Raw genomic sequence first — 24,151 nt, 5'->3', positions numbered from 1 at the left:
CATTTAAAATGTGATCATAGGACAAGAGGCATTGGTCTTTGTCAGCGTTAATGTACAGAAAATGTGCGATGTTCATTGTAAGATACACGATTTCATTTTTTTTTGCAATGATTGCTTCTAAGGCTGTTATGAGCGGCGGTCCAGCGATGGAAACATTGAACTATTGGCCATCTCATTTATCTTTTAAGTGTTCTTGAGCCTCGGCCGAAACAAATTGGAGCGAGCGGGCGATTTTTTATAAATACAATTCTTTTTAAAACAGGAGCGGGCCAGGGCATTGTAATGTTTCTATATAATGAATATCTAGTATGAAAGTCCTGAACATTTAAACTATTTACCTTTCTGAGTAAAAGGGAAAACACGAACTAAAAAGGTCATATACCTGTATAAGCCTTTTTGACGTTGTCACAGACATAATGTAAAATGATTTTGCGTAGCTTTATGACACCTGGCTTTTCAAAAAGTGTTGTTTGACAATTCCTATTTTTAGAATTTTTGGTGAGAGATAGGAGCAATTGAACTACATAAAACAAAAAAAATTGTTTGCATTTTCTGAAAAGTAGGGGCGATATATCTGTAGAACGAACCATCAATTTGGATTAGTCTATTTATTCTTTCGACAAACATTAAGATCACGAACACATTCATTTATTTATATAATTAAAATGAAACAACATAATTTGATGAGAGGTGAGTGTTTTTGGAACGTCTACACATAATTTTAATATATTATATGCATATATGAATACAAAGACATATTTAATGTCATATTTAGAAGTTAAAAAGTACATGTATGTAAAATGCTTCATTTGTTTTGTTGAATTGTCGGCAAAACATTTATATTTACCAGAATAGTTCCCTTATACAAATTATTTTCAGAAGTAATTAAATTGTTCGGATACATAAATATATACTGTAGTTCCCTTGGCTTGACAACCTTGTTAAATCATGCTGTGTTCGCATTTCAAAACAACACCGCCTGCAACTCTCATAGAAAATCTGATACGCTAGATACATGTATATGGCACAAAAGTTTTTATATCATATACCAATGAGATACTTAAATTCGGAAAGTGACTGTTAGGAAATAACATATGATGCTTTATGAATACCAGCCCAGTACTCCTTCCACTTAGTCCTGACCATGTCATATTTCCTCTCCACAACAAAAATAATGTATTGATCTTTCCATGCGACCTGGTTTAACCAGTGTACATAATGCACTTGTTTCATGTATGCTGTTCTGTCAGTGCTTCAAGGTTATTACTTGTTATGACGGTCCATCATATGGTCATCCACTCAGGTCAGGCCATGCCATACATCATTTCCACAGGTTATTACTTATTATTACAGTATCTCAGCAATTGTTCTATACCATATTTCTGGAAAAACATTTTTCGAGGAAGACCTCCACATCGGCAAAGCCAAGTCGCTCAACCTCTCAATAATACTGAATTCTCGTTGATCTAACGCTGCCAACTGGTTCAACCCACCAGATCTCAAGCGTGTCCAGTCCATGTGCTCCATCTCAAGCCATAGCCTCTCAAGTTCATCTCTCCGTCGACCCTTCTCTGTCAGCTCAGTTTGAGACATCAGCAGGGCTGCAAACACTTTAGGGCATCTCAGTATCGCACGGGGACCCTCCTGAATCAACTCATCTAGCTTAGCAATCAGCTGCTGTTGATGTGCTGGTTTGATTCTGCCTATCAGCAGGTTTCTGCCAGGGATCAGGTAGTACGAAAGGTGATTTTCGATTATTGCTTTCCGAAGCATGTGCAGAGAAGAAAGAAGAATGTCAAATAAATTCCCTGTAGAACTTGAATCTGTCGAATTTGATTCAATTAACCAAAATACAATGTTCTTCATAATGTAGGAGGACAATTCATTACAGATTGGCTTTAGTTCATGTTTATTTAGGAATTTCAATATTATGTACAATTTATACTGAGACTCAGTAAAACTTGTGACGAGTTTGCTTTCACCTATAAAGCACACTCTCCACTCCATGTGCTTGTTTTCGCTGTTCTTACAGCCCACTGGAACAAGGTACGCAGGTAGTTTTGATATTTCTAGTATCAGCTCAGGGGGAGGCCAGTTGTGGTGCCTAGGTCTTTTGATCCATTCGTAGAGCAGATGTTCCTGACTGATACACGGTAATGCAACGACAGCGTCGCGACTGTTGAATTCGTTGGAAAATGTAAAAGCAGGGCCTGATACACTGTGCTCCTTTAAAGAAATACAAGCAACGTTTTTGTATTTTTCACTAGATATATATATTCTTCCATTGTTGTGGAAAGACAATGCTGCATGTATAAGTTCATTAATGATAGTACCATTATATGTTAGTTCCAATGTATAATGTCCAGGATGACAGTGTTCTCCGTCCATGGTGGCCCAAGTGTTTATATGAGGCAGTATCCGGGGGAAATCATCCGGCAGTCCACACATGATGTCTGTGTGAAGGGTCATCATGTCATAGTCACTCTCAAATGGAGCACTGAATCCCTCCCACTTACTGCCAGTAGTATTTAGGATGACTGGTTTGCGATTGCGCATGTTGAATATCTCATCTTTCTCCCTATACACATCCCGCCTTCGGTTGATCATGTATTTGCTGTATCCCAGATGGTTCAATACGTCACAAACATAAACGGACGCCTCATTGATGTTATCTGGCAACTCTGAAACGTTATTATATAACATCTAAGATACTCTTTTAATGTCACATGCTCAAGAAAATTGTGCGGCTAGTCTGTTGAGCGAGTCTGGGACCCCCTGCCTGCAAGCCTGACAGAATCTCTCACTTTATCTCTCTTCATACCTCCCCCCGCCCCCCCTCCTCTCTCTCTCTCTCTCTCTCTCTCTCTCTCTCTCTCTCTCTCTCTCTCTCTCTCTCTCTCTCTTTATCTCTCTCTCTCTCTCCCTTCCTACCTCCCTCCCTCAATTACTGTCAACTCCCCCTCTCTCTCGCTCTCGCTCTCTCTACCATTCCGTCTCTCATTCTTTCTCTATCTCTTCCTCTTTTCATCTCCAACTCTCTCCCTCCCTCCCTCTTTCTCTATATCACCGTCTCCCTCCATCCCAACCTACCATCCTCTCTCTCGCCCTTAATCTCTCCTCAATTTCCATTGAGAATGAATTCAACATTTACTTCCTTTATTTCTGACATGTCACGAATAAGCGTTTCTCTGATTTTATAGTATCCTGTACTCCGAGTATAAAGGACATTGTGTGAATAAATGATTGTTAATTTCGACTTTACCACAAGTTCATTCAATGCTCACACAGTAGAAGACAAAAAAGACGAATGATAAGAGCTAGTACATTAAAGCAACGTTCTAATATTAGAGGCATTCCTGAGTGCGTACTACCTAGAACGACAGATGATGGTATGAGGGATGAAAAATACTTTGGGGCAAGGGCCTTAAATATTTTGTATAGGAAACATACTTAAAAAAGGCCTCCTTCAGATTAGCTCTGAATGACAGAAATATATACTATTTTTCTCGCTCCGGACACAATTTTCCAGCCACATTTTGAATGTTTGACAGAGGGTCACCTTTGGAACATATCTGTGAAATTATTTTAAAATCGGGCCAAAGGTTTCTGAAGAGAAGATTTTCAAAGTTTTCCATTTAGACATATAATGAAAAGTACATGTTTGTTTAAGAATCAACATGGAACCACTTCTATTGAAGGAATTTGGAAGAGGACCACCCAAGGAACATTCCTGCAAAGTTAAGTTGAAATTGTCCCCGTGATTTAGAAGGAGAAGTTGCTTAAAGGAAAATGTTTACGACGGACAGGAGACGACGGACAATCACCCTATCACAATAGCTCACGCTGAGCACTTAGTGATCAGGTGAGCTAAGAAGAATTTCAAAATTTTCCACAAAGACATTTAGTGAAAAGTAGCCCCGCCCCTGGTGGCCATGTATTTTTTAACGAAAATCAACATGGGGTGAAGGAATTCGATAGAGGGTCACCTTAGGATCATTTCTGTGAACAAAAAAATAAATCAGGGCAGCGGATTCTGAAGATTTTCAAAGTTTTCCTTATAGACATTAAAACAAATATAGTGAAAAGTAGCCCCGCCCCCAGACAGCCATGTTTTTTACGAATCAACATGGGGTGAATAAATTTGATAGAGACTCACCTAAGGGGCATTTCTGTGAAATTATGTTGGAATCGGGCCATAGGTTTCTGAGAAAAAGATTTTTAAAGTTTTTCCTTTAGAGTTTTAGAGTTCTGCATGGAACCACTTTTATTGAAGGAATCTGGAAGAGGAACTAAGGAACATTCCTGCGAAGTTTAGTTGAAATTGTCCAAGTGGTGTAGGTGGAGAAGTTGTTTGAAGGAAAAATGTTGTGCTCGAGTGAGCTAAAAACGCCGTCTGACTTCAAGACCATCATCTTAGGCCTTACACAATGTGTTCCAGAGGAAAGTCAGTTGATTGACAGTAGATATGGCTGGAAAAACCCCGAACTTAATGAGTGTAAAGAATTTAGCATCACGAATATGGTTGAATATGTGCTATGTAATAGTACATAATGTTCATGTTAAACATGTTATTCATAGTATTATTATGTAATGTTGCCAATCAGTTGTACAAAAAGAAGTTTCGAATCGTGTTTAGCCGCACCAACGTAGCCACATCGTATTAGTTTCAGCGACCGGTAATCATCATGGGATGAATCTAAAACAATAATATTAACGTATGTAGGCATGTATGAATATAAACATGAATTTGCATCCGAAACAAGGATATAGTTCATAAACATCTTAGTGTCGTAAATATCATTGAAAGAATATATTGTTTCAGCATGGCTGGTGTTATACTTATATATTAGCACAACATTGATACCATAAATGTCGCGTGCAAGTCTTACGTTGAAAGCACAATGCTCAGGCATTACGGAGAAAAAACAATCGACCTCTTAAATCTGCTGTTTCACTACTATCTTTTGACAAACTTTTAAATTCTTAAGATCTTTCTAAAATGACTATAATAGTTATATGTGACCCACTGAAATATGTGTCTCGATCAGGAAAAGGTTACCATAAGGCATTCAAAAGCTGAAGCTCAACAAAAGGAGTAAATCTCTGGAAACAGATATCGAGACTGTATGCGTCCTTACTTGAAAGCGGAAAACATTTAAATATTTAATGTATTGAAACTTCGCTCGTAATAAACTCACTTTTGGATTTCTGGACCAGTCCTTTCCACACCCACTTGGATATTGACTTGGACTCCTTTAACACATCTTAAAAAATAGTAGTAAATGATAAGAGTCACAATAAAAATATACAATATAAAGTCTGTAGTTAAGTGACTCATGCTAACACAGAGGCATACGGGCTCTGTACACTGTAAACATGGCCTTTTAGAGGACATAAAGTATTAGCTAAGTGACTCATGCTGACATAGAGGCAAACGGGCTCTGTACATATGGCCTTTTACAGGACATAAAGTGTTAGCTAAGTGACTCATGCTAACACAGAGGCATACGGGCTCTGTTCATATGGCCTTTTAGAGGACATAAAGTGTTAGCTAAGTGACTAATTAATGCTAAAACAGAGTCATACGGGCTCTGTACATATGGTCTTTTAGAGGACATAAAGTGTTAGCTAAGTGACTCATGCTAACACAGAGGCATACGGGCTCTGTACATATGGCCTTTTAGAGGACATAAAGTGTTGACTAAGTGAAACATGCTAACACAGAGGCATACGGGCTCTGTAAATATGGCCTTTGAGAGGACATAGAGTGTTAACTAAGTGACTAATGCTAGCACAGAGGCATACGGGCTCTGTACATATGGCCTTTGAGAGGACATAAAGTGTTAGCTAAGTGAAACATGCTAGCACAGAGGCATACGGGCTCTGTACATATGGCCTTTTAGAGGACATAAAGTGTTGACTAAGTGAAACATGCTAACACAGAGGCATACGGGCTCTGTAAATATGGCCTTTGAGAGGACATAGAGTGTTAACTAAGTGACTCATGCTAACACAGAGGCATGCGGGCTCTGTACATATGGCCTTTGAGAGGACATAAAGTTTTAGCTAAGTGACTCATGCTAGCATAGAGGCATACGGGCTCTGTACATATGGCCATTTAGAGGACATAAAGTGTTTTATACTAGACAAGTAAGCAATAATGATGTAAGTAGTGCTTCTACGATTGTCATAACAATGTGTAACTGATATATCGGAATAAAAGTTGTTTATCCGAAAAACCATTATTTGCTATGCCAGTGGAAAAATACAACTCTCGAGTCTTTTAATAAGGTAAGTTTCAATAATTGAACGTTATTAAGGTAAATGGGAAGAAAGCCAGTCTGTTTAGTAATATGTAACAAGTTGACCTAACTACAAGAAATGTCACACATTCTGTTATGTTGTCTTGCAATCTAGTGCATGAGGCAAAGACACATGTTTGGTATTCTGCGAAAAGTCCATAGTGATAAACAAGTTGAAGAACATCATATTTTTTAATCATAGCCGGCGATAGGTTCAGGTTAAAAGCACCATAATACTATGTATATCAGCTACTTGAATGAAAGAATGAACATGCCATTTTAAAGATTGATCTTGTCCAATTGCACATAGCTATAAAAACTATCATGAATAAACCCGCATTTTAAACCCATATCCACTGTGGTGATATGCCCAATATGTATAATGTTACGTACCATATATGCATGTCCCAAAGCGGCCATTTTGCAGCCATATACATTAGATTAGTTAGTAAGTGGTTAATTGTGGCGTCTCCATAGAAATATTGTGTCCAATGCTGTTTTTACATGAGCTTCGCTTGTGTGTATATATAAGGGGTGAAATACGCAATCTGTTTATTTGTTTGTCCTTGTTTGTGAAGGTAAAATGATTATGAAAAATTACCCAAATATTGCTTGAGTATACGTTAGGCAATAGCTTTGGATTTGGGATAAGTAACCAGTTCCGAAGATGACATATTCTATTGAATGTTCAATTACCTATTTTAAGTATACATATTCACCAGAAAATTCTAAGCTTAATGTCGATGTTGAGCAAGATGGTATATACACTTCATCAAAAACCTATATGTGTTTTATCCAATTTCTTTTCGGCAAGTTTCATAGTAGACTGTGTAAACAAGTGCGCATCGCGGAAATGACTTGATATGTGTTTGTATACAAGAAGTTAAAACACCCTTTCAGTTGTATTAAGAAAGGAAATTGGAAGATAGTTCACAGAAAGTTACTGATCTTTAATCTGCCTCGCAAGTATACCAGTGAAGAGAGTCATGATCAAACTTTCTTTAAAGATGCGATTGCTTATACCGTTAGGACCCGATGATTTTTGTGCTGTTGAAATACTACATGCACTTCATGAAACTCATAAATTTTGCACTTACGTATGCAGTTTTAAAACGTACGTAGATTTATGATACAAATAAATGGAAAAGTATATTGTTATAAAAAATGACAAGTCAAAATGTTATCGGCCTAGTTTAAGCCTTCTATAAGTGACCCCCCCCCCCCCGTGTATTTGTACACAACCTCTGTTAATTGATCTTAATCTAACTGCCTTAATGTCTTATCAGATCTCCGATCTGAGTATCCTGCTGTGCAGTTTGGGATATTTTAAGTTAGAAATGGACCCTAAATGGCCCTGAGCCAATAAACGAAAACACAAGAAATTTGCCCCTACTGTGACACCAGTGCAATTAGCAGGGTATGCACAGCGAGGGGATTATCATGCCAAACATTCTTTAAACTAGGCCTTTAAGAACAAAAAATGCTTATTTTTTATTATGTGAAACGATAAAAAAGGGACGCTAGTAAAACCCTCTAGATAAATCCTTTTGTTTCTAGGGGCGGGGGTTTCAACATTCATTTTAAAGTTTTAAAAAGGTTTACCTAGATCAGTTTTCGTCTATTACATGGGAGATTATTATTTCATTATTATTTTTTATCAGCACTACTTACAGTTTCCATCTAAGTATTACGTAATAGTGCATCATGTTTATGCTGAACATCGTATTCCTATAAATTGCATTATGTATTTTTCTCTAACTAATTACACAAAAATAAATTTTTAATAATGTGGGCTCGAACAGTCAAAGCTTTAAGAAGCTTTAGATCGACAATGGGGAGTCATTTTCTAGAATCAATTATGGGATACTAACCTGTAGGTATGTTTAGAAATATCTGACTAATTAAATGTCACACATTCTTCTGCAATGTTGTCTTGCAATCGTATGCATGAAGCAAAGACATATGTTTGGTATTCTGGGAACAGTCTGAAGTGCTTGATAATTCGGTCATCATCATGTTTGCAAATAATAGCCACCGCTATGTTTAGACTAAAAGTAACAGGATAGTGTATCCAGCAACTACTTGAATGAAAAAAAAAAACATGCCAATTTAAAAGATTATTGATTAAGTCAATTTTCTTTTAGGTATGAAAACTACCATGAATATACCTGCATTTTAAACCCCAAAACACTGTTGTGTTATGTCCAAAAAGTATAATATTACGTACCATATATGCATGTTCCAAAGCGGCCATTTTGCAGCACTTCCAGTAAGTCTATTTTATCTCTGGATGAATCTGTGAACATAAAAAAATGGTTTATAATAACAATCGTTGTAGAATTCTAACTTTAATATTAATTTTTATTTGAAGCAACATTTTTTTCTCGCGCCTTGTCATTGATCGAAGAAATTAAATCGACTAAATTACCGTTGGACAAAGTGAGCTCCCCAAACCGCACGAAGCTACACATTCAATAGTGTAGGCTGTTGTAAACGTTGCTCCCTATCCATTGGTGCAAACGATGAGTAACCTCGTGGGATTTTTAAAGCTACACTCTCACATATTGACCATTTTAACAACTTATATATATATTTTTTTGTCTTGGAAAGAACAATTTTTTGCGTAAATATCTGCAAACCAATGATATAAGATTGCTGACAAAAATCAGATCGTAGATTTTCATACTTCCGTTCGGAAATTAATGTTTTAAGGCTTAGACCGTACGGTTTAAGAAAAATGCATAAAACATTCTTTTTGTGAACTTAAATACAAAAATCTGCGATCCGATTTTTTGTCAGCAGTCTTGTAAAACTGGTTTCCATGGTTATTCACGAAAATTGGCTAGTTCCAAGACAAAAAATAAAAAGCTGTCAAAGCGTTCAATCTGTGAGAGTCCAGCTAAGATCGGCTTCGTGATAGGCACACGAGTGACTGAATTGGTGCCGATGGTAACCAGTTAGCAAATTTACACACTGTAAATTGGACGGGTGTGGGTCACAACCTATTGTATTTAGAACCATTTGATGTTACACGTAGGCGTGCATTTGAGTTTTATTGCATGCATGACTTAAGTTATGGATTTTGATCAGTTTATATCTTCGAAAGGTACCCGCGTCGTCATAGATAATTTGTCAATCTCGCGACCAAGAAATACTAGTCGTTAGGACTGATGTTTCAGGCGATTCTTCGAAGTGTGATGATTCCAAAATGTTTACCAGTAACAATACCACACACTCAACTAATGTTTCATGTAAATTTGAATCCCCGGGTCAATAAGTTTGTATTCATCGAAAATTGATTAAGTTATTCAAAGGCGGGCAAGGGGAAAATGGGACTTTTTAAAGGAGAAAGGGGGCCTTACTGCAACCGAAGGTAATACATGTTCGTTGACTCTCTGTATATTCTGATACACAGCTGTACTTGGCATCGTGGACAGGACTTGAACGGACAAGCATAGCCTTTGTGGGAACAAAACAAGGGTTAAGACTGTTTATTCACGGATGGATAAATATAAAAGAAGACGTTTCCCTCTTGGACCAGTACGCCTTTTGTGTGTGTGTGTGTGGGGGGGGGGGGGGTCCAGTAGGATATCCATTTCTAACACATCGAAGAGCAACTATTTTGGCTCTGAGTGTTACTAGGAAGGTGAAGTAAGTATAATCGAGCAAGAAGTTACCTGATATGTGGGCTGGGTGATACACCTCAAAAGGAAATGCCGGTCCTGGAGTTTGACAATGGAGTTGCTCAAGAAATGCATCGGACACGAGGTAAAAACCTTTGCCTTGAACATTCGCGTTGATTGTTGCGGGCGTCGGTGAACGGCCTATGGCTGCTGTCAGCAGACTTTGGGGAGTCGTCCGTGACGTCCTCTGGTTTGGTGTTTGGTTGTTCAGGTTGTTTAACTTTTTAGCATTTGAGGCGGTAGTTGTAGGGTGATCCCTCAATTTTCGTTTGCCGAGTCTAAGCATTGCCGACATCGCTACTGGCAGTACTGTTGCGTGGATTCTCAAATAAAATTAATGGATAATTACGCATGATATTGCAGTGTTGTTAATAGTAAAGTATACTTACTTTAACTTTACCTATCTCTATGCCGAAGCGGTCTTCTAACGTTGCATGATATAGCAATATTTGTTGTAGTTCTCAAGATAATTTTACATTCAAACACAACGTCAATCGTTTTTAAAAAGTGTGTGTTTACACACATGAGCACAAATGGAAACAATATTTCTATGTGTAGTCATAATTAATCAGTAACTAACTATTCCTTCCTATATTATCCCAATTATCCATACATTATGCACTTTTTACATTAATTTCCAGTTTAAAAAAATACGATCTCCCGGATCAAAACACATTTTATATATGCATTTCTGAGTTACGACATTAAAAAACAAGTTCTTACATAATGAGTTGCATTTTAACGACGCACTATTTTGTTTGATGACGTCATTTTAAGTTCGCGCAATGATTCACGTTATGTTTTTGCAATGCAAAGGTGGAATACGAAAAGTATTTTGGTATTTGTTTTGCTTGCAGATTGATGATAACTGTATGATTTAAAATCTTTATGGATAGGAAAATAAAAGGTTTCATTGTGATATTATCTAATTTTGCAATTAAGTGTTCCTTCTTTCACCGGCACAGGAAACTGCAGTTTTACTGTTTTTTGTTTAAGTTTGTTTAAATTCTCATTTAGAGTGTCGTGATTAAATTTTCTTTCTCGTTATAAGTATTGCATTTAAGTTTATTTTGCCATTTGTTCGCTTTTAAAGGTATCTGCTCACAATTATGGGAATGTTGCTTCACGGTCAATACATTTTTCGGTGATGTTATTTTTTATACTTTTATTTATCGTGAAAAGATAATTATATTTTTTACAACATTTTACTTTTAATGTCAATGGCAAACTTTAACTTAAAATAATGATTTCATTTTATTATTGATATTCGAAAGTTTATACTCCGGCGAAATACAAATGTATAACGTCCGTAAGCCGTTACTTAATTAAAAAAAAATCATAAACCCGCAACTGATAATCGACACTAATAAGTTAATCAAGCCGAAACCAAAATGTTAACTAATACGTTACCAATACATTAACTAAGACGACACCAACACATCAACCAAACCGAAACCAATACATTAAATAAGACGTTACCAATACGTTAAACAAGCCGACACCATACGCTAATTAAGCCGAAACCATTACGTTAACCAAGCCGAAACCAAAACGTCAACTTAGACTTTACCAATACGTAAATCAAGCCGACACCAATACGTTAAACATATCGACACCAATACGTTCATCAAGCCGACATCAATACGTTCATCAAGCCGAAACCAATACGTTAAACAAGCCGACACCAATACGTTAAACAAGCCGACAATACATAAATCAAGCCGGCACCAATACGTTAAACATATCGACACCAATACGTTCATCAAGCCGACATCAATATCAATACGTTCATCAAGCCGAAACCAATACGTTAAACAAGCCGAAACCAATACGTTAAACAAGCCGAAAATACATAAATCAAGCCGGCACCAATACGTTCATTAAGCCGAAACCAATACGTTAACTAAGGCATTACCAATACATTAATCAAGCCGCCACCAATACGTTACCAAAGCCGAAACCAATACGTTTAACAAGCCGACACCAATATGTTAAACAAGTCGACACCAATACATAAATCAAGCCGGCACCAATACGTTCATTAAGCCGAAACCAATACGTTAACTAAGGCATTACCAATACATTAATCAAGCCGCCACCAATACGTTACCAAAGCCGAAACCAATACGTTTAACAAGCCGACACCAATATGTTAAACAAGTCGACACCAATACATGAATCAAGCCGGCACCAATACATTCATCAAGCCGAAACCAAAACTTTAACAAATACGTTACCAATTCGTTCATCAAGACGAAACCAATTCGTTAATCAAGCCGACACCAATACGTTAAACAAGCCGAAACCAATACGTTAAACAAGCCGACAATACATAAATCAAGCCGGCACCAATACGTTCATTAAGCCGAAACCAATACGTTAACTAAGGCATTACCAATACATTAATCAAGCCGCCACCAATACGTTACCAAAGCCGAAACCAATACGTTTAACAAGCCGACACCAATATGTTAAACAAGTCGACACCAATACATGAATCAAGCCGGCACCAATACATTCATCAAGCCGAAACCAAAACTTTAACAAATACGTTACCAATTCGTTCATCAAGACGAAACCAATTCGTTAATCAAGCCGACACCAATACGTTAACTAAGACGTTACCAATTCGTTTATCAAGCCGACACCAATTCGTTAACAAATACGTTACCAATTCGTTAATCAAGCCGACACCAATACGTTAACTAAGACGTTACCGATTCGTTCATCAAGCCGACACCAATACGTTCATCAAGCCGAAACCAAAACTTTACCTAAGACGTTACCAATTCGTTCATCAAGCAGACACAAATACGTTAACTAAGACGTTACCAATTCGTTAATCAAGCCGACACCAATACGTTAACTAAGACGTTACCAATTCGTTCATCAAGCCGACATCAATACGTAAACTAAGACGTTACCAATTCGTAAATCAAGCAGACATCGATACGTTAACTAAGACGTTACCAATTCGTTCATCAAGCAGACACAAATACGTTAACTAAGACGTTACCAATTCGTTAATCAAGCCGACACCAATACGTAAACTAAGACGTTACCGATTCGTAAATCAAGCCGACATCAATACGTTAACTAAGACGTTACCGATTCTTAAATCAAGCCGACATCAATACGTTAACTAAGACGTTACTGATTCGTAAATCAAGCCGACACCAAAACGTAAACTACGACGTTACCAATTCGTAAATCAAGCAGACACCAATACGTTAACTAAGACGTTACCGATTCGTTCATCAAGCCGACACCAATACGTTAAACAAGCCGACACAAACACGTTCATCAAGCCGAATCCAAAACTTTAACTAAGACGTTACCAATTTGTTCATCAAGCCGACACAAATACGTTAACTAAGACGTTACCAATTCGTTAATCAGGCCGACACCAATACGTTAACTAAGACCATCCAATTCGTTAATCAAGCCGACACCAATATGTTAACTAAGACGTTACCAATTCGTTCATCAAGCCGACCAATTCGTTCATCAAGCCGACACCAATGCGTTAACTAAGACCATCCAATTCGTTAATCAAGCCGACACCAATACGTTAACTAAGACGTTACCAATTCGTTCATCAAGCCGACATCAATACGTTAACTAAGACGTTACCAATTCGTTCATCAAGCCGACACCAATACGTTAACTAAGACGTTACCAATTCGTTAATCAAGCCGACACAAATACGTTAACTAAGACTTTACCAATTCGTTCATCAAGCCGACACAAATACGTTAACTAAGACGTTACCAATTCGTTCCTCAAGCCGACATAAATACGTTAACTAAGACGTTACCAATTCGTTCATCAAGCATACACCAATACGTTAACTAAGACGTTACCAATTCGTTCATCAAGCCGACACCAATACGTTAACTAAGACGTTACCAATTCGTTCATCAAGCCGACATAAATACGTTAACTAAGACGTTACCAATTCGTTCATCAAGCCGAAACCAATACGTTAACTAAGACGTTACCAATTCGTTAATCAAGCATACACCAATACGTTAACTAAGACGTTACCAATTCGTTAATCAAGCCGACACCAATACGTTAACTAAGACGTTACCAATGAGTTAATCAAACCGAAACCAATAAGGTTATCAAGTTCAATCCAATACGTTAACTAAGACAACACCAATATTTGATCAAGCCGAAATCAATAACTTATCTAGGACAACAATTTTACGTTAACTTAGACGACACCAATACGTTATCCAAGTCTAAAGCAATATGTTAACCAAGTCGACACAATTACGTTTACCAAGTACACAATCGACTTAGCCGTACAAATACGTTAGTCACTTCGTCACTATACGTTAATCAATCTATACCAATACGCTAACCAAGCCGACACCAATACGTTACTCAAGCCGACACCAATACGTTAACCAAGCCGACACCAATACGTTAACCAAGCTGCAACAATACGTTAACCAAGCCGAAACCAATACATTAACTATGACGTTACCAATACGTTAATCAAGACAACACCAATACGTTAAACATGCCGACTTCAATACGTTAAGTAGAGCTATTGAGTATTTTTTTTTTTTTTTATAAAAATGCTTGTAAAATTGCAATTATACTTGGAATATAAATAAATAACATTTGTGTTTTCAAAACTTATATCAAGGATATAGAAAACGATAACTAAAATATCCTGTTTATTAGGAATATTTTTTAAACTTTAAATATTTGTTAAAAAACGACGATTTTGGGGACGTTATTTGTGACATTTTCGAGTGCTATCATGCAAACTGTAAAAAAAGAGTAAATATTGCTTCATAATTACGGCAATTAGAAACAAACAATACAACAATAAAGTATGTGTATAAATACGCAAATAGTTTGATTAAATCAGTTTTTTTTCTTGTATTTCTGTCCCGATAAACAAGTGCATTAGGACGTTACTATGTCGGTCCATTTTTTTGCATGAACACATTGGAATCTCGATACGTCCATGCATATAATGTTGTGTGATGTGAGCGGTCTTTTACAAGAAGAAACACTGGTTTCGCGATATTTATGCGTTGCACCTGAATCTGATGATCAGAAACGCCACTATAAACTTTTATTCACAAAGTTTAATGTGTCGGTCCAACCTATAACGTCCGGTTATTTATCATTAAATACAAAACTACGTAATTTTATAAACATGTTATACTTCTGAAACGCAGTGTTGTGTACTACGTCATCAATTGTGGGCCCCGGTGTACACAACGAAAATAAGCATGGATGCAAATGAGGTAAGTTGGTGTCGGTCCATCATGTTCTTGAGCGCATAACGGGCATAGTACAAACCGAAAATGATTGTCATATTGTGTTTCTACTGTATTCATGTATTGGGGTGATTTATTAACCTCCTTATACATGACAAATGACAATGTGTTGGATTTAGATGTTTTAGATGTTTTCACTCGGCATACTGGGGGCCTCCCGATAGTTACCGTCTGTATTGAGCATGCTCGTTACGTTTGGACCATTATTTTGGTTTTCCCGTTACACGTGGACAACGCTATGCATTGAGTCTGCACTGCCAACGTAACGTCCACATACTATATTATCATTCTTGCATTGTATTATAGTTTACAATCACCATCTTATTGGTAAAAAACACTTCATGTTTCACATAATGTATCTGTACAGACAGTGTATTGAGAGAATGTCGTTGAAGTACATGAAACACTTGAATATCACAGACGTTATTTTGGACAATGATTTTTTGGTTTTTTGTTACGTCAACCCATAACATCTGTACATACAGATCTACATTCCGAATGTATCTGATAGAATATTGTTTCATTACTTGCAAGATGTGTTACATTTGATTTGATGATCAAGTAAATGAGACAAACCAGATCCGAAGTAATATTATAGAGGAATAAAACTGTTTTCATGTATGGACGTTACTTCTACACCTAAACTGTATGTCAATGTGTTCTACATTACGTCCAAATAGATTTTGATTATATCTTTAAACAATCTTGTGCTAAAACTTGTATGAATGAATAATACGTATGTTTATTTAAGAAATATGATTGCACATGAAACATTTAAGTTGAATAAAACAGAATTCATATAAATAACAACATTTGTGTACGGACGTTAAATTTGACATGATATTAGTGTCGTAAGCTTATTGACGACTGATCCGTGTTGACATGACGTCGAAAAACGCTGTCTCATATTGTCTCATTCAATTGACTAATTATTCATCCAATGTCTTCATCTGACTTCAGGTTATTGATGTCCAGGAGGATGAAGTGTTGTTTCGCTACATGGAAGCTGCCAGAGGTGGATTTAAATGGCCAACAGTTGAAGATGTCAGCTGGGAGCATCATTCATCAGTTACTCGCCACCTTGATAACCCGGTTCTTAACATCCAGAAGAGTTCAAACCATGTTCAGATTTTTAAGTTAAATTCGACTTTGACTTTATCACAGGGGAGAACCCTGTTCTTGACATTCAAAAGAGTTCAAACCGTGTTCAGATTTTTAAGTTAAATTAGACTTTGACTTTATCACAGGGGAGTACCCTGTTCTTGACATCCAGAATAGTTCAAACCGTGTTCAGATTTTTAAGTTAAATTAGACTTTGACTTTATCACATGTATGGGAGAACCCTGTTCTTGACATCCAGAAGAGTTCAAACCGTGTTCAGATTTTTAAGTTAAATTAGACTTTGACTTTATCACATGTATGGGAGAACCCTGTTCTTGACATCCAGAAGAGTTCAAACCGTGTTCAGATTTTTAAGTTAAATTAGGCTTTGACTTTATCACATGTATGGGAGAACCCTGTTCTTGAGATCCAGAAGAGTTCAAACCGTGTTCAGATTTTTAAGTTAAATTAGACTTTGACTTTATCACAGGGGAGAACCAATCATTTGTTGTGGTATTTTTCTATTATAATTTAGGCGATTTCAGTTAAACAAATAAAGTTATGTGAATACTTCAGTATCGTTTATAACGTTGGGGCCAGGTCCGTGTGCAGGGTCCATCCTAGAGGGTAATAGTCGATTTGCCAGATAGAGATCACTGTGCAACTTGTCCGGGGTGAGCAATGATGTGTAACAATGAAAATGATGTCATCACAGATAATGACGTCATTGTCATTGTCACTTGCTATTGTTCACTCTGGACAAGTTGCACAATAATCTCTATCTGGCAAATGGACTATTAGGGAGAAATACTTGTTAGCCTAAAGCTATAGATTACCAAACTTCTCCAATGCCGAACTCAAGAAGTGTTTTTATATATATAACGTTGCGGCACACCAATTCGCCCACCAAAAGAATATATTTAAACGGTGAGGGAAAAATAATAAAGTTATGAAGCTTTTATTTTGTGTCCACCCAAGAGAACATGTGACCTTGATAATTGTCATAACATGTTTCCAACCGGGTTCATATAAAGGTCAGAAGTACCGTCGTCAGGTGTCTCTCTCTCCTCTACCTCTCTCTCATGCATTTTAGGTACCTCTTACCCATAGGGCATGTAATTTGTTGGTTTTTAATATAATATGGTGCGTTAATCCAATGCCCTATGTCAATAGTAACGTCCAAACAGAATTTTGGTCAAACTGTCAACAGTAACGTCCGAACATTATTTTGTCCAGAATTGTTTCCTACCTTCAAATAAACATTTACAAAGTACATACATTATAGTCTACGTTGTAATAAAGAGATTACAAAGCTAATATAAGTTTAGAAGTCAAATCTGATATGTAGAAACAAATGTAAAGTCCAAAAATTTGGGTAACGTCCGTAACACTTACAATTTAATGTTTTATTCTTTTTTACATTACACTGTTTGAGAAATGATCACTATGGGCATGTACACTGTGCATCCAACTTGTTGTAAATTAACATTCATCTCCAATTTAGCACTTTATTTTTATGTCAAACCAATGTCAAAGCATGTTGAGTAACGTCCGTAACTTTCAATGTAGCTCATAAAAAAAACTTAATTTGTATATATATATCTTCTAACGTACCATTTATAAATGGTGAATAAATCTGCCATAACTAGAACCCATGCATTACAGGATATACTCAATTCTATTTGTTCAGGTGTTGTCAAAAAAATATTACCCAATAGCTCAGAAGGACCTTGTAAATACGTTAATCAAGCCGAAACCAAAAGTTAACTAAGACGCTACCAATACGTTAATCAATCCACAGCAATACGTTAAAATGGCACCATCAATACGTTAAACCATCCGCACCAATGCTTTATCATCACGATATCAATAAACCAGTTTGAATACTCAGTGAACTCATTTTTAGCTTACCGTTCCAAGGTTGTGGCCAATACAAGTATTGATCTTAATTGTTGGATGAACGTGTAGTCTGTCTGTAATGTTTTTACATTGTTTGTCTCTCGTGCAGTGTGTAGGTTTTAGTTATGTGCACTTCGACTCACTTTGTTGAGATTTCATTGTAATAATTACGTTATTTTATATAACAAACTTGATTCACGTCAACCTATATCGGACAACTTTACCCTCGTATTGCAACAGGGGAGGATTGATGTATAAAAACAATGTCTTTGTATTGTTTTGTTAACCATTCAACCTGAGTTTTATGTCGGGTAATGTAATTATACTCTCAACATACAATGAATACATGGAAAACGAAAGTGCGATATTGTCGATCATTTCTCGAAATAGTTTGCTTGTCAAATACATTTTCATTAATATTATTTACTGACTATCAGATACACGCTCTATCATATATGGTATCTTCCGTTATTTAATTGAAAGATGTTTCGTAGTAAAGGTTTGAAGAGGTAGTTTCGTTTCTAAAATCTCATACATGTATTCCTTTAAATAGTGCTTTAAGATTAATACTTTGACATTGTTATAATAATAAAGCTTATGTTAATATGTATGTTTAATCATACCTTCGTTCCGAATTATACTGTATTGTCTAAATAATTATCTTTTTACCTAATCGATTCGATATCACCTACACAACATTAAAAATGGAAAACCCGAAGGTTATTTTTAGGCATGCTATATTAAATTATTTGTTCAAGCAGTTTATTTGATCATAAACTTTAATATTTGTTTGGATTTACGTTTATGCCTGTTTTATTATACTTCAATGTATTTTGATAAAAACATTATTGTGAAATAAAAATAATCATGAGATTTAAATAAAATAACGCATATGTTATGCTTGTATTCATTTGATTAAATCGAACATTGCATCGGGTATGGTATAAAGCCAATAGTTTCATTCTAATGGCCTTTATACTTGCGGCTCATATCTATTTTTGAATGCTAAATGCAAATTTGTATATAAGGTATTTAGTTATTGATAAAGAGTTGACGTTCATGAAAGGAGTATTAAAATAAGATTTTTGAGGAAATATCTAGTTTTAATATCTGAAAAATAAATGAATAAATACCTCATCCAGTCATTTTAAATCATTTTTTTGTAAGTGGAGTTTTCATTTGCATATTTGCTTTATTTTGCTGTCACAAAATGGTCAAAACAAACATTTCTAATAACCACTTTTTTTTCTCAAAACATGTCTGCACTTTACATTACGTTGATGAACTAAACATCTAAATACATATTAGCTTGCTAGATATCCAAACTATTGTATCAACCAATAGGTCAGAATTTCAGTTAACGATGCATTATTACTCCCAAATAAAATTTACCACAATTTATACAATTGTTAAGATATACCAGAAAGGATGAATAAAAGTCGGAAACAGTAGTTCTTTTAAAGGATCCCGAGTTTAATTTGAAAGAAATGTTCAGAAAACACGGTATTTCTACCTTATGAGACCATAGCTACTATAAATCTTTTAGCATTCACCAATTATTTAATATTTTTGGTTTTCAGCTATTAAATACACGGTTACAATCTTGTTATCAATATTTTCCATAAATGCATAATTTAGTTATTAGTTAAAGATTTATCACTCGAAATTTATGTTTGTTATACATGTGTATGTATTGATTTTGAATAAGAGTGTCACTTTAAGTATGTTATTGAATGTGGAGAAGATAAGTTTGGATCATCATACTTGTCACCCTTCAATATTTGCCATTTAATTTTTTTACACTTTTATTCCATTATAATATATTTGAATATTAGTTGAAGTTTTCAATCTTTGATATAGTTTCAAAGCAGAAATAACAAAATATAAATCGTAATAAGTAAAGTTGTCAAATAGATTATGTTAAAAACACGAACCTTTGAGTGAAAGAAGATCCACTTCCTAGACGCTCCTGCACATTTCCAGCGCTTGGCGGGGAAGGGGGGATACAGGTTACAGGCTTATGCGTAGGTTTGTGTTAATTTGTTTCAATTTGTCTTCGACTGAAATGGATATGTTTGTTTTAAATGTTTAACTATAGTAAAATGCGTTGATTATGCTTCACACTGCGTAGGATACGAGTACTTTTAAACACAAACATCGACTGTACCAAACAATTTTGAGAAAAAAACAACTTTGTACGACTAACTTTATCAGCAGCTTAACGGATATCAATGTACGAACATTATAAAAACACATTTTAACACAAAAGATACATTCAAAATATCCTTGGTTAAAGCAAATTTCGTTTTATCAATTGTCTGATTATTTTTTCGGCCAAGTCGTACATTCGACTATTAATAAAAGAGGACAATACGTACACTACCAACAAAGCGTTTTTTGCGTCATCGCGGAAAATCGCGGCGATATATTCCGCGGAAGCCAAACATGGTGGTGCGCGTCATTGCCGCGTTTATCTGCTGCTATTGTGTACGACTTCAAAATCATGCACGCGGAGTAATGCCTCGACGCGGCATGCATGTATTTTATACATGTAAAGGTGGTACAAATAGAAAACTATACATGTAAATTGAACCGCGCTTAGAGTTTACGGATTTGTTTAGTTAATTAATACTGACTAGACATATATATGAATAGGACGGGAACAAAGAAAAAAGCATTCAGAGAATTGACAGCTACCTTAGTTACCGTTAATTAACACTTCGCAACGCCGCGTATCGTTGTTTCTCGACGCGGTGAAACGCGCGAAAGTTCTGGTATGAACGCGATGGGCATTATGCTTCAATCGCTGCGTATAGTGAAAATCGGATTAAAAAGATAACGTCCGCGATAAGGAAAAATCGCGGCGATGTGCGAAATTTGCCAAAAAAACAACACGCGTGGTTGGTAGTGTAATAAAACATGTTTATGACATACCTCCGTGATTTCCAGGTTCAGTTTTAGGATTAGACGTTTGTTATTGGTGTGATAATACATTTTGTCCATGGTAAATTTGCCCGTCTCTAGTATTTCATTAAACAAATACAACAGGAATTATGTATACATTTTTAAATATTACCACCGGAACACCATCTAATTAACTCCTTATGCCATTTATCAGACATTACACAGTACATGTATTATCTTCTACGCAGTTCTACAGGTGGCAATTACGAGTGTAGATACTATTTTATGGAACTTTTAATTAAAGGGAGAATATTATTCATTATTTTTATTCTTTTACACTGAAAAGGCATAATCAGCATTTTTTTAGAAATTATTAATTATAAATTATAATATATTTAATTTTCTGTTAAAGTAAATAATGAAAGTTTAATTTAATGACAAAAATGACCAATAATACGACCAACGCACAATATACGCCATGAATGATACATGTATACACGATCTTGTCTTTCCAAAAAAAAATAAAAAAAAAAATTCCGAGTAATCGAGTACCCAAGTACTCAATCGAAATATTAACCGAATACTCGAGTACCTATTTTACTACTCGTTGCCATCCCTAATTATAATACAAAACTATCTTAAGGTATTACAAGTCTGAGTGTAATTCCACTCTGGTATTATTGTGGTATTTTATTTCATAATTTCATGATTCTTATACTTTATATGGATTCCTTTATATTGGCGGCGTATAAGCTTACATATTGTATCTTATAAATAAATTATATGATTGTCGTTGTGTTTTTTAACATTCACAGTTTTGAAGATAATGTGTTTATGTAAACAATAATTAGGCAGAAACATATATAGTTGTTTACGTCTTTCAGTAATGAAATGACTGCAAGTAAAAGTTTGATAATTTATCTAATCAACAATATCTAATTAATCTATTCTCAAATAAGAAAGATATTGAAAATATGGTAAGTTGAATGTATGCCTTGTCATGTTTATTCTGAAACCTTTCTTCACAAAGTCACAAGACGTTGTTTCTTAGAGCAGTTTTGCACATGCATATCCATATTCAAGTATAACTGCAGATGTGTACTTCTGGTAATATATTATTTCGATTTCCTTTATCAGGTATGTGATGGAGATGGTACATTGCAGTCCGTGCAGAATATGGCAAACTGTTTGCCGAACAAGAAAATCAGCTCTCTTTTGCACACAGTGGTCATTAAATGGCTTAGGGATGCCAATTTTTGTTAGCTCATAGAGAGCCATTTGTTATACTTTCTGTACCCTATGCATAGGAGTGAGATAGTGGCCCAACTAGCCGATGACGTATATTACTACTTTTCACACGAATTAATTACTCCCATTATGCCTCGTCTGTGTTGCTTTGCATCAACAATGGTTTTGTATTTGGAAAATTATATATTTAAACCCTTTTTATTGCACTATCAAAAACAGATGAAAAGAACTTTCAGTATAAATATATTAAGAGGATATTTCCAGTAAACAAAATGTTGCTTAAATATGAACTCGCCAATTCAAACCTCTGTGGCTTCTACAATATTGATATTGAGGATATAAATCATCTTGAATTTGGAGTGTTCCCAAGTACAACATTTCTAGTAAATTTAAAAGTATTACTTGACAGTAACAATATTCAAACTGAAATAACCTTAAAATATATATTTTGGTATTATAGAGAAACAAACTCCGACAGTGATGATTATACAATTTATTTTCCTATTATCAAACTTATCTGTTCATAAATGTAAACTCACAAACGATGTTCCAGTTGATCTCAAACAAAGACAACAAATAGATCGGTGTTTGGTGGAATCTAAGGGCAAAATACAGTTACATGACCTAAAATGGAATAAAATCAATATACAATAAAATTTATTTTAAAGGCAACCTTACATGTTTTTCTTACATCGTTTTGGGATTTTCTTTTCTTATTTGACTAAAGATTTTTCGCTTTATTACAAACCTTTACTTAACAAAACAAAAACCAAAACGCTAAAAAAAACATTTCTATCTTATGTGTAACATATACCAATATCAATGTTGGAGTAATATCAATATAAGAGATGTAATGAATGATACCGAAATAAAACTTTATCACAAAATTATGTTTGTATGCATGTTGTATGCGAATTTAAGATATTATTTTATCACATGCTTACCCTTGTTTTTCGAGTAATATACCCATTACGAATATTTTTATCTCACACATGTGTAAGATAACCAGACATTTCAATTGGCCATACTAATCACACGCAACCTAGATATCCCTCCGCATTGTTTGTTAACAAAATGGTTTAAATGCCAACAAAACTTACCGTAATAATGAAGCTGTAAGACTCCGGGAGACAATTAGCTAACGAATTATAATGCCAGAAAGCACCTTGTACAAAAACTTTCTGATTACAATATTACTAATTTAATAATATTTCCTCTTTTTAATTAGTTTTAAATATGTCTCAATTATAATGAACTGAAAGCGTTTTCTGAGCTAAGGCGAAATTCATCTATTATAAGTCGTTTAATTTTAACTGCAAGAATGACCGACTACTGACCAGTATTTAACCGATCTTTGACCGACTTTTGACCAACTTTAGAACGGCTTTTGACACCAGCCTAAAACAAGACCACATACAGACGTGACAACTCTTTCAGTTTAAACATATTTTATTGATCACCGTATACATAACATATTATAAAGACAAGCATAAACACTAATTCACTCTTTTCCAAACTTAGCAAACGTACATAGTTAATGACGGACATTTATACAGCTTACAATGCAGATGGCACAATGATATTGGTATTGTTAAATTTATCAAAGTAGTGGTATTTTAGTAAACTTTAAAACATGATCTTGCTGTACTCAATATTGCTAAATATTTAAAGAGAAATTATTTACAGAGGACGTACACTGACAAGATAG

The 24,151-nt window shown here is 35.4% G+C and overlaps 1 protein-coding gene across 1 annotated transcript; it reads right to left on the bottom strand.

Moving 5' to 3' along the window:
- Window positions 1-619: 619 nt before the first annotated feature.
- Window positions 620-19,001, bottom strand: LOC128222907 (uncharacterized). Its single transcript, XM_052932082.1, has 6 exons — window positions 18,915-19,001; window positions 9,980-10,308; window positions 8,530-8,598; window positions 5,199-5,264; window positions 4,643-4,696; window positions 620-2,681 (listed from the first exon to the last, which is right to left on the bottom strand). The coding sequence occupies exons 2-6, from the start codon at window positions 10,278-10,280 to the stop codon at window positions 1,348-1,350; spliced, it is 1,824 nt and encodes a 607-aa protein (XP_052788042.1). The 5' UTR covers window positions 10,281-10,308; window positions 18,915-19,001; the 3' UTR covers window positions 620-1,347.
- Between the last annotated feature and the right edge of the window lie 5,150 nt (window positions 19,002-24,151).

This window comes from Mya arenaria, chromosome 17, assembly GCF_026914265.1.
Source record: "Mya arenaria isolate MELC-2E11 chromosome 17, ASM2691426v1".
Lineage (NCBI taxonomy): Eukaryota > Metazoa > Mollusca > Bivalvia > Myida > Myidae > Mya > Mya arenaria.
This window is presented reverse-complemented; position numbering and strand designations above follow the sequence as displayed.

Coding starts and splice junctions, on each gene's coding strand:
- LOC128222907 (XM_052932082.1), bottom strand. CDS start 10,280: ATGTCGGCAATGCTTAGACTCGGCAAACGAAAATTGAGGGATCACCCT. Junction 4,697..5,198: donor ACTGGTCCAGAAATCCAAAA/GTGAGTTTATTA, acceptor TTATTGTTTTAG/ATTCATCCCATGATGATTAC. Junction 2,682..4,642: donor AATACGATGTGGCTACGTTG/GTGCGGCTAAAC, acceptor ATAACGTTTCAG/AGTTGCCAGATAACATCAAT.